This window comes from Cydia pomonella, chromosome 1 (assembly GCF_033807575.1).
Source record: "Cydia pomonella isolate Wapato2018A chromosome 1, ilCydPomo1, whole genome shotgun sequence".
NCBI classification, from domain to species: Eukaryota; Metazoa; Arthropoda; class Insecta; order Lepidoptera; family Tortricidae; genus Cydia; species Cydia pomonella.
Genome location: NC_084703.1, coordinates 23,660,417 through 23,672,550, shown reverse-complemented (window position 1 = coordinate 23,672,550; position 12,134 = coordinate 23,660,417). Strand labels below are relative to the sequence as shown.

General features: G+C 36.9%; 1 protein-coding gene across 1 annotated transcript in view; it reads left to right on the top strand.

Moving 5' to 3' along the window:
* LOC133518168 (LIM/homeobox protein Awh) overlaps positions 1 to 11,732 on the top strand; it is a 78,341-nt gene extending 66,609 nt beyond the window's left edge. The window contains exons 3-6 of the mRNA XM_061851778.1: positions 10,219 to 10,436; positions 10,931 to 11,173; positions 11,411 to 11,506; positions 11,609 to 11,732. Of these exons, the coding sequence (XP_061707762.1) occupies positions 10,219 to 10,436; positions 10,931 to 11,173; positions 11,411 to 11,506; positions 11,609 to 11,688 (637 nt within the window). The 3' untranslated portion in view covers positions 11,689 to 11,732. The remainder of the gene's footprint in view (positions 1 to 10,218; positions 10,437 to 10,930; positions 11,174 to 11,410; positions 11,507 to 11,608) is intronic.
* The last annotated feature ends 402 nt before the right edge of the window (positions 11,733 to 12,134 follow it).

Below are 12,134 nucleotides of genomic sequence, written 5' to 3'. Positions count from 1 at the left end.
CCTATTAGTTTTGAAAGACTTTTCCAACGATACCCCACACTCTCGGGTTGAAGCGAAAAAAAAAATTCACCCCCACTTTACGTGTAGGGGAGGTACCCTAAAAAAAAAAAAAATTTTTAGATTTTATTGTACGACTTTGTCGGCTTTATTGATTTATATATCCATGCTAAATTTCAGCTTTCTAGCACTAACGACCACGGAGCAAAGCCTCGGACAGACAGACAGACAGACAGACAGACGGACATGGCGAAACTATAAGGGTTCCGTTTTATGCCATTTGGCTACGGAACCCTAAAAAGATAACATAAAATAGCCATTTCACGAATATAATCAAATGAAGTGCGTTAGATACATTGAGCATTTGATACAGATTATAAATATAAATTGGTTCGAAACATGTTCAAAAGCTTAAAAGAAAATTATTTATTTATAATAACAATATATATAATGGATATACACAGAGGATTACTATAACTAGCTTATATTTAAAATAGGCCCTTGAGGCATGGTACCAAGGATGCTGGAGGTATTTCCTTCCTTTCTTTCCGTTGTATCGCAATACTGATACGTTGTGCGAGGAAGCTCTTCGGTCACCAGTTACGTCAACCAGACGTTTCACGATTTCTCCAAAAAAAATGTGTGCGCTGGGACTCCATTGACGAGTTTCAACGCAAAATGGTACTCTCTACCGAGGCTCTTATATTTATTACTTTTCAAAATTTCGGAGCTTTCCGCCGCAGCGCCCGCTTTTAAAGTAGCCCGCTTCCCGGGCTCCGATTGCCAAAATCCTCGCGTGATCTGGACCTGTACAGTTGTTTAGAAGAGTATTTTAAGTTAAATCAATCAGTTCCTTTGTGATTTTGGGTTGTCTGGAAATTGTTTGTTCGGGCAAGCAATTATAAAAGCATTTTAGCATCCTCAAAGCCCGCAATCACACAGTTTATGGTCAAAGCCCTTAAGATATTTCCTATAAGACCATACGTGCTATGAGTGGATGCTAAAAAGGCTGGGGAAGCCACACAGGAAATTTTACGAATTCCTAAACCTCCGAACCGAATAGGAAGGGACGCTTGAGACCAGGAAGGCTCACTCAGCTGAATGTTTAGAATCGTCTCCAAACTAATTTTGATCAAATCGTCTATAGGCGATAATACATTTTGATGTTTCCAAAAAGGACAGCAGCGGAGCACATATGTAAATTTAGAATCACAATGGATTTTAATATGTTTGATCTTACGGGAATAAAAAAACGTAATGGCTAAATATTTCTAACATATGTCAACATATTTAATGCTTGCTTGCTGAGTTGAAAGGTCAGATGGCAGTCGCTTTCGTAAAAACTAAAACTAGTGCCTACGCCAAATCTTGGGATTAGTTATCAACCGGACTCCAGGCTCCCATGAGCCGTGGCAAAATGCCGGGACAACGCGAGGAAGAAGAGGAAGACAGATATTGAAAGACCGTCAAAAGCATACTTTTGGCCCGGAGGGCTGGCAGAGTTAGACCAAGCAGAGTTGGCAGCGATTTTCATAGCACATGTCTGTGCAATGGTTTTTTTAAAGTCATTCTTCTATGAAATTATTAATTATCTCCTCAAATTAATTCTGTCTATCGTCTGTGAAGTCAAGCGTATGGCCGAGAACGATGAGGAACGAGATAACATAATGGTAATATAGGTGTAAAATTGCTGCTTAAAATCCATATAAAGAACAACGTTTTTATATTTGATAGCATTAGCGTTATACGTATTCCCTAGATGACGATCACGAGGAATGCTAACAATGCATAATAAAACATATTTTGTTTTCCTTTAATTTGTAACGAATGATCAACGAAGAATATTGATATAAGAATATTAAATACACAAATAATTCTTACTATTTTCAATGAAGCTAAACACCAAATGTGTTTAACATGAGAAACGAATAGATTTCGTGCATTAAACTACATTATAAAATATGTTAGGAATAATCTTTATTTTATTGCGCTCATTATACTTGAGCGCCTGCCAAGTTGCCAACGCTAGGCTGCGCTGCCATCGCGCAGCCGATACCAATAGGCGATTCGAGGCAAGAGAAATAAGTAAAATGAGCTAACTTAAGGTTTTAAAGCACTTTCCTTCCAGGGCCTACAAAATTCTTTTCACCCCGTATACAGCAAAAATAAAATATTTGTTTTTTATATACCAAAGCATGTTAGTTCTTGTGTTATAAACAGGTGATAGATAACTTAAGTCCCTATGTAATTAACAGTTACGTTTTATTTAATTTTAAGTTAATACAATCTACTGCGGAATGGAGAATCGAGACAAACCGTATACTGATTTAACGATACTTTTGTAATTTAGCTTATATAGGTGTACTGTTGTTGTAATTACCTTACTAAATAAATACTATCATCGTGAAATTTGATTACCATGTGATTTTAAGAAGTAGGTTACATTGGGCGATTTATTCCGTAAGTATTTTATTTCACCGATGTTCTTAACGTTCGGGAACAGAAAAGACAAAACTTAAATCTAAAACTGAGTACCTATGAATGACCTGTAATTTTATGATCACCGAGTCTTTATACATACCTATAATGAATTGGTTAAATTAGTGACTGTACATATATTCAAGGTATTGATTTATATAGGTATATAAGGAATTAAGGAAAAGTAAATGGCGACCGGTTAAGGGTTCGATAAAGGTGAGCCATGTCACAATAACGATATTTGTATATTATGGAACGCGCATAACGAGTGGTGTTGCCAGAACGTAAATCGACGGTCGCCGGCGGCAACGCGCGTAATTGCTTTTGTTGATATATTATCTGTTCATTGTTTATTTAGCGCACCTTTTTGTCTGGTAGCCGCTACCACGCGTCAGTGGTCCGCCTACGACGACACCCTTTTGTTTTTAACAGGATGTTTGATTGTCGCTAGTTCAAGAAACACCCGAGGCGGAGGCGCGAAAGCATCTATTCACTCTTAAACTCTAACTTGTTAACCTTCTTTAATTGCACTCTTTTGTTCGCTTGTGTATATAGTACCGGTGTTCATCGTATCTCGTTTAATAATGATTTCAAGGTATTATCCAAAAGTCCAATATCAGTTTTCGCCGGCAATGGATTTCGCTCTCACGCGATGTCCCTCGCCCACACCACAGTAGTTGCAAATGCGCGCGCCATGTCGTATGTAAATGCACCATGTCTTCAGCGGGTTTAATTAATCTCTAGACGCATAAATAAACACAAACCTTAGACCGATTCACAGAATATTAAACAATGAGACTTGAAATCATGACCCCGAGCTGCTAAGAAATCTGTACCATAAAAAACCTAGATACAGACCTTTAGGGTTGAGAACGTAAAGGGAACCAAACCTGACTATCAGACCCTTCCTAGGTTCGGCGATGGGAGGAGTAGGAGGAACTATTGCGGGTGCTGCTGTAGCACCGGGAACTGGAAAAGCACTACAGCAACCTGGTTCATCAGATAAGATGTACACTGGTTTGAGTCTATCGAGTGAAACAGAAACAGCCTTTCCTGAAATGTCGATAAAAAGTACTTACTTATTGCTTCTTTCCAAAACTTGATAAGGAGAGGAGTAAGGCGGCCTTAGTGATTTGCGCACCAAATCTTGCCTTACAAACCCATGTCGTCGCAAGAAATCAATAATGATGTAACCCGCAAAATAAAATCTTTACACCAGAGCGAAAAAACTTTATATATATATATATATATATAAATATCATAACTACTCAACGGAAGAAGGAATTTTGACTACCTTTGGATAATATACGTAAATTAATAATTTTTCTTAAATCGAAAACAGTACATTGATAAAAAAAAATAATTTAAGCACTTTTTTGCGGGTTACAAGTTACAACATCATGTGGTTTTATTTCTCGCAAGAAGGTTCTAACTCACAACAAAATAGTATGGAAGTAAATGTAGAAAACAAGTTCAAAGTCGTTTTTAATTTCTGTAGACAAGTTATGACCGTTTACAACGTTTTTGGTCAATAAATCTCATTTAATCAATGTACTTTACTTTTACTAAAAGAAAAGTTCGGAAAATTATTAAGACACAATAAACAGATGTAATCATGCAATAAGAAGTGTCGTTAGTGTTTTATAATGTGGTGTTTTATAATCCTAACTTATAGTCATTTATAAGATTAAGTATTTTTTCACCTTTTTCAGAGTTTGAAAAGGGTTTCGGAAGCATGTGAAAAGGATTACCGTTTGCTAATTTATTCCGCACTCCCCTGCATTTACTTGCTTAGACATTGTGTTCAATTATTTTTCTAGCATTAACATCTCTTCGTAACTTCTTCATAACTATTTCGAAGAAACAAAATAAAAAATATTATTTTATTTTACATGCAATCGTTCAAAAATATGATTTTAGTTACTATTATCCATAAGAATAACAAACACGTATCCGTAAACCCTTCAATCTATTGACTAACGCTTAAGCAGTCACTAAAATCGTAGTAGCACTGATCAAGTACTGACAAAATTTTCTTTTTAAAATACCCCATAATTGCTGATAGTAGAAAAAAGATAGGTATCCTTTAAATTATCGTGAGAACACACACACAGCGTATATATACAGTGCGTCGTAGTCATTAAGCCCCAAAGAAATGCTGTTAATAACATACTTCTAAAAATAGGGAAAACAAAAATGCTGTAAGTGACAAGCCGATGAATAACAGCGTTTTTTGTGGGTTACAACATTTTTGTTTACATCTGTAATTTAAATATTAAAAACTACTTACGGTGTAATGATTTTTAGGGTTCCGTAGCCAAATGGCAAAAAACGGAACCCTTATAGATTCGTCATGTCCGTGTGTCTGTCCGATTATGTCACAGCCACTTTTTTCCGAAACTATAAGAGCTATACTGTTCAAACTTGGTAAGTAGATGTATTCTATGAACCGCATTAAGATGTTTACACAAAAATAGAAAAAAAAACAATAAATTTTGGGGGTTCCCCATACTTAGAACTGAAACTCAAAAAATCTTTTTTCATCAAACCCATACGTGTATCAATCCATCAAACCCATATGTATTTATGGATAGGTCTTTAAAAATGATATTGAGGTTACTAATATAATTTTTTCTAAACTGAATAGTTTGCGCGAGAGACACTTCCAAAGTGGTAAAATGTGTGTCCCCCCCTGTAACTTCTAAAATAACAGAATGAAAAATCTAAAAAAAATATATGATATACATTGCCATGCAAACTTCCACCGAAAATTGGTTTGAACCAGATCTAGTAAGTAGTTTTTTTTTTAATACGTCATAAATGGTACGGAACCCTTCATGGGTGAGTCCGACTCGCACTTGGCCGCTTTTTTTATTCACCGTAGAACCACGAGCCCATCACAGCAGATTTTTTTAAACAAGAATATGTAAAAGAAATTGTGTATGTGCGGGTCACAGCATTATTGCCTTGTTGCAACGATGTGTAACAAATCCGTCAAGTGAATGTACGTTGAAAAAGTCCCCAGGGAGTTTAAGCGCTTCCCGCCCGGTAAACGAGTTCAGCGGTAGACGCGGATAAATCTATCGAATATTGTGTGATATTGCTACCAAATTATACAGAGTGAACCAAGAGCAATGACAACGGTATTATGTATGGAAATATGTATTATAATAGGTATTTACAATCACCAGATCAGCACGCTACGGAATAATCCCCCTTTAATCATAAATCTTCTATTAAAACTTTACGATAAGCAATCCAATACGTCTAACGGGAAGCATAATTAGAGATATATCTATTGATCAGGTTAACAGGTACCAGTGTTATCTCTCACTGTCAAACTTCAACTTTTATTCAGCAAATACGGCACAAGGGCACCTTTACACGTCAACATGGAATTTAGTTTAAATTTGCATAAAAGCAAAAAAATCTAAAGTTGACATTTATTTACTTGTAGGATCCATGCTTGATTAACAAAAGTAGATTGTTTATGCCCGAATGCATTAAATGCTCCTCATCATCAGCGTGGTGCCTAGAGCAAGAGTCGAAATTGTTAAAACAAACGCTCGTATAATATGCCAATGAATCTCCGATTGAGGTTGTATCTAAAACAAATAACTTAAATCATGTTGTCGAGTGAATGGTCGGTTTGAATGGATATTAAAATGTGAGGCAGGCGCGGGGGAGACGAGCGCACGCCACAGAAAGCAATCAACGAGTGAGGATTTATGGCGGCGGCGCCCGCGGCGGCCGAGCCCGGCGCAACGCGCAACGTGGCCGCCGCAGCCCGGTGCGTCCGCGCCCCGCCAACGTCGCAAGACCGACCCCGACAACTTGAAAACATTACAAAGCCTAGAGAAATCTCTACTCTACATCAGATTTACTATCTGGAATCTGGATAAGGGATTAATAAATAACGGAAGTTACACAGACCTCCTTCATGAATCATGAATAGTCAACACCTCCAGTATTTATCGGTCATTGCGGTGATACGCAACATCTTCATTACGGCAGAGTGTTAAAACTTGTTAATCTGTCACTTGGTTAATTATTATGCAAGGACTACTGTTAATTGAATCAGACGGCGACAAAATGTTAATAAGCAGCGATAGCGGCGCGGCGCGGGCGCAGGCCCGTGATGCTCTTTCTAAACATATACTGCATTTCCTAATGCAAAAGTGGCTTTAAGCCACCGACGCTGATAAGAACCCGATAATAAGAACTGGCCAACTTAATAAATATTCGTAAAACACGCGACTTTGCACTTCATCTAAATAAAGTTCTTCAACATAAAGCAAAATCAATTAATTTAACCATCTTCAAAAGATCGTAGCGTCATGAAAATTGGCAGCTGTATGTAGTTCTGATGACAATACAATAATATGGTACTGTCTAACTGATCTGATGATGGAGCCGGAAGATATGAACTGGAACTGAACTCATGATGGAACATCGTATCATAGCTGTGTTTGGATTTGTTAGAAAAGTCTTGTAATGTAACTTTGACCACGATTAGGTTTCAAGGTCTGATGATGAAGCCTTTTTGGTTTTTACGTGCATTTATAAAAGCGTGATTTTCTAGTGTTTTTAAACTATTAATTTATTTTAAGGTATATATAGTTAGTCTAATTATTATGTAGTTTTTGTAAAATTTTCACTTAATTGATATCAATAAAAAGTTTAAGTTTATAACTGTTGATAAAATCATGATTGTCCACAATGTGAGATTACGAATAAATTAACGTAAATTGGTATGTTTACATTATTTATGACAAAATGCAACCAACGCAGTGATTGTGCCACATATGCGTTACGTTTTTAACGCGTTCTATCCACAACGGTGCTCAATAAACGCCGACGCACTGTAAACGCACGGGTAGGGACACGATTCATGTCATGCCTCACGTTTTATATAGGTAGAGATCCACACAGTAACTCAATAATCGCTAACGCACCGTAAACGCAGTGAAGTGACACTTGCTTCACTTTTTAAATACATACTTACGTAGTTTCCGAACCGGTGCTTAAAATATATTTAAATACACAAAAAAGCTTTTCTCCGTCGAAATTCCGTAAGAAATCCGAAAGTATCAAATATCAAACATTTATTCAGCAAATAGGCCACAGGAGCACTTTTACATGTCCATTTTTACAAACAATAAATTACAAAAAACAATTACGTATATGGAATCGATGAAATAATATATACTTTATTAGAGATGTATACTGTCTCCAAATGTCAAAATACAAAAAAAAAACTATGATAAATAAATAAAACCAACAAATACTAAAATTCTTTAGAGATGTATAAGTCTCTAAGTGTCAGAGATAAAATATATTAACAATATATATATTAAATTATCCTTAGAGATGTAGAGGCTTGAATTCTTATATAAATAATAAAAAGACAAAAAATTAAATCAGACAAGAACCAAATGAAGTGTCTCACGTTAATTCCACTCAATAGTAAAGTTACATACTTATCATAACATGTAGCTCGTGTAAGCTTAAACAGACCGGTCTCCACAAACAGCACCCGTTCACAAGTATGACGCGTATCTCAGCCATCATAATTGTTTTTAATTTTAATTAAACTTTACCTTTATCTTTAATTAATTACAAAGGTCTCTGGAATGGAAATCAGGTGAGTTGAGCAGCCAGCAAATGATAAGGTCCGTCGTGCGTTTTACGAGTACCATTCTTGTTTTAATGTTTACTGAGGTACTTTTATACTCATTTCCGTGATATTAGTCTGGACATGGAAGTCACTTATCCTGCAAATCTGCTGTGACGTGTTTATTGATTTATCATGAACTAGGAAAATAAATAGAAGTAAGCATACAAGATGTGATTATGATGACAAAAACTGATTAATACATGTATTTTTAAGATTTGTTACAGGATTTTTTATGTAAATGTTTTACATCAATTGGTGCCTAGTAATCATAAATTCTCAAATTATGCGTTTGAGGGTGAATTGCAAAAAAATGTACATAGTTAAAAACTTGCAAATTAGTCTTAAGTTAATTGATTTCATTATATTGCGACCATTACGCAGTTTATATGTATTTAAGTTACATGCATGAAATTGTGTTAGCGTATGCTATAAACGTATATGTATTAAGTACAATGAATAGAATATAATACAATTTACAAAGTTAAATGTCCTAACACAATGGAATCAATTACTTCCTCCTCCCGGTCCTTAACTATGTACAATTTTCTTGCAATTCACCCTTGTCTCTGCCTCGCTATATTTTAAATTACGATAAAAAACGTTATGTACACATTTTATTATTTACCTCGCTTAGCCTATGCGATTGTTATCGTTAAATTTGGGAGTAGGATTGCTAACCTGTCCTTTCTGTTCCTGAAGGTTAGAAAGTTTAGTTTCGTTAGTTTAATTCTCGGATTTGTAGCTATTAATGTTATAACTTGTAATAATTTATTTCGTATGTTATTCGCTATTTTATTGTTATATTTTAACTATCAGGAACAGCAAAATATAAACTTATGTTTAATTTAGAAATTTATTTCCTCAAAATAACCTTTGACACAAGCTCTTATTCGAATTTTTATTTTTCCTGGAGATATAAAAGTATTAAAACGAGAGAAGGAGACCCGAAATGGTCCCCAATCCCACATTGCAAAGTTGCGGGTAAGATGGGTGACACGTAGTTACTAAAATATAAATTCCATGGTCTTGTTTTGCAGGCAAAAAGCACTAATAAATTTTACTACCTTTGTGCGGTTATTGCACTGAGTTTCTATGTGATAATGTTATTAACTATCTACTCTATGAAAGTAGTGTAATTATTAAAATTATAACTGCTGTAGGTACAATGAATGTACTATGTGTACACATGTAACCTGTAGGGCTGGGTTGCGACATGTACCGGTTCTCAAAAATTCTGAACACGCACTTTAGAGCTACCCTACACTAGCGTCTCTCGAGCGTCGGCGTCTAGTCAACACTATGGCTGCTCGACGCAATGTTGGCGCCACGTTGGCGCAACTGCGTAGTGACGCCATTTTCCATAGCGCTGACTAAACGCCGACGCTTAAAAGACGCTAGTTTGAGGTGGCCCTTCTTCTTCCTCGCGGTGTCCCGGCATTTTTGCCACGGCTCATGGGAGCCTGATGGGGTCCGCTTGACAACTAATGTGGCCCTTAAAGTCATAATTCATAAAATAGAGCCGTAGTTATTTTTACTTTGAATTTACTACTTTCACTAATAGCCCCTTCTGGGGAATAACATATTTATCCTTTTAAATTAATATTTAAGATTTGTCCATATTAGCCTCTCAATTAACAGATGTTAATGTTTTTGTAAATATTTGTTTAGATGTTTATTTCAGAAGCCATAAGAAGGGGACTTTATGGGTCCGAAATGTACAATATATAAAGGTCTTGAATAAAAGTAGCAAAATTAAAAATAAAACTTCTCTGGAACCGATCGAAACTAATCTGTAATATTTTACAAGTGGTCAGAAAAATCCTACTATAAGTAAAAATAAAAGCTTGTGGAAAAATTTAGTATTCTTATGCGTGTTTTTTTTATTCTACGTCGGTGGCAAACAAACATACAGCCCGCCTGATGGTAAGCAGTGATAGCCTAGCCTATGAACGCCTGCAACTCCAAAGGTGTTACATACCCGTTGCCGACCCTTTAAAAACCTGAAATGTGTCTACTGAAATAGTAGTTGTAGCATGTTTTGAAGTAGCCCTGGTCTGTTTGCGTAGGAGTTTCGGCGCGAAGTGCTCCAAGTGCTGTCGGGGCATCTCGTCGTCGGACTGGGTGCGCAAGGCGCGCGAGCAGGTGTACCACCTGGCGTGCTTCGCGTGCGACGCGTGCGGCCGGCAGCTGTCTACCGGCGAGCAGTTCGCACTGCACGAGGACCGCGTGCTCTGCAAGCCGCACTACCTCGAGACACTCGATGGCGGCTCCATATCCTCGGACGGTGATACACTGATACATATTGACTCTCAATTACATTATATGGCTAGAAGAATCTGCTTAAATAACCTGCCTGTACTACAGCAACGATATACATTCAAAGTAATAGACATACATATCCGCTACTAATACGAGTATTATTATACCGTGAAACAAAAAATTAGAGCGTGTCGCAAAAATGAACATACATAGGGACAACATTATAAACCTCGGTGCAAGAATTAGTTACATAGACATTTCTTAAATTGACGATTGTCAACTACACTCGAAAGCAATGAAAACTGGTCACTTTGCATGAACATTCAAAAAGGGGGACCCATTTTATTCTTCTTAAATTTATAGATCGTGTCATTCACGTCCCTTTCAGTGTGCCTTGACTCGTATTGTCATGTCATTAAACGTTAGATTTGACAAATCTGCACGTCATCGTGGATGACACGAACTATATATACTCGTATGTGTATATATATATAATCAATTACTTTATTTCTTCTTTAGATGGTTGCGACTCTGAAGGTTATCACAAAAGCAAAGCGAAGCGGGTACGGACGACTTTCACTGAGGAGCAGCTGCAGGTTCTCCAGGCGAACTTCCAACTGGATTCGAACCCTGATGGGCAGGACTTGGAGCGCATCGCGCAGGTGACGGGGCTCAGCAAGCGCGTCACGCAGGTCTGGTTTCAGAACAGCCGCGCGCGCCAAAAGAAGCATCAGCACACTGGAAAAGGGAAACAAAATCAGCGTTAGTATTATTGCTCGCCTGACCGATTACAGTACGCAAACTTGTAGCGCAGCGAACTTTCTCGGCTCATCCCGCCTATGCCGCTAAGAGGGATAATACAGCTCCAGCGAATGTTATTTGTGTAGTTAAGCGAAATGTTGGCACTGCGACTTTAGTACTTTATACATATGACATGTTTAATTATAAATTAAAAAAAAGTGTTTGACTCGTTCTCAGGTTGGTGTATTTTGTCCGCAGTGATGTCGCGGGACACGGACCCGGTGGGGTTTGGCCGGCCGATCAACCTGCACCTCACATACTCCTTCCAGAACAAGCCCCCTTTTGTCCCGATAGGTAACGTGTTTACGTGTATTCCATTTAAAGTAGATTTTAAATTAAATTTATATTATGGCGGTAGACAACTTACTGAAGCGTAAACTGTTTTTGATGTTACAGACGGCACTTCGTTTACGGATTCTTCGATGGATGAGCTCTCGGAAGATTCGTCGATCCATTGTATGCAGAGTGAAGTTTAATATAATTTAAACCATTAGGTATCTGTAAACGAGTAATATGTTTAGAGTCCGAATTTACAGCTTTGGTTTCGAGGTTGGCTACTTTTGTGAGGGGGAATATAAACTACCAATACTAGATACTTAGAGAATTAATGTAAATTAATAGTGTTTAAGTGAATGTATAAAAATAAGGCCTAATCAAAGTAACTATTTCTAAATTATTGTAAAAAGTTATACTTATTTATTTATTTATTTTTAGTAACTGTGATACTTACGTTTGCTGTCAAATCCTCTATTGTTTGCCTTTGAATTATTAGCTCCTAAAATAGGATTTATTTTGAATGTCATAAGTACATATACTATACCTAACCTTCAAATAATTAAATTACTAGAATTAGTACTTTTTCACTTCTACAAACTTATGTAAAAGATCCAATATTTGTGCCAAAACCTAAGTTTTGTCCAGT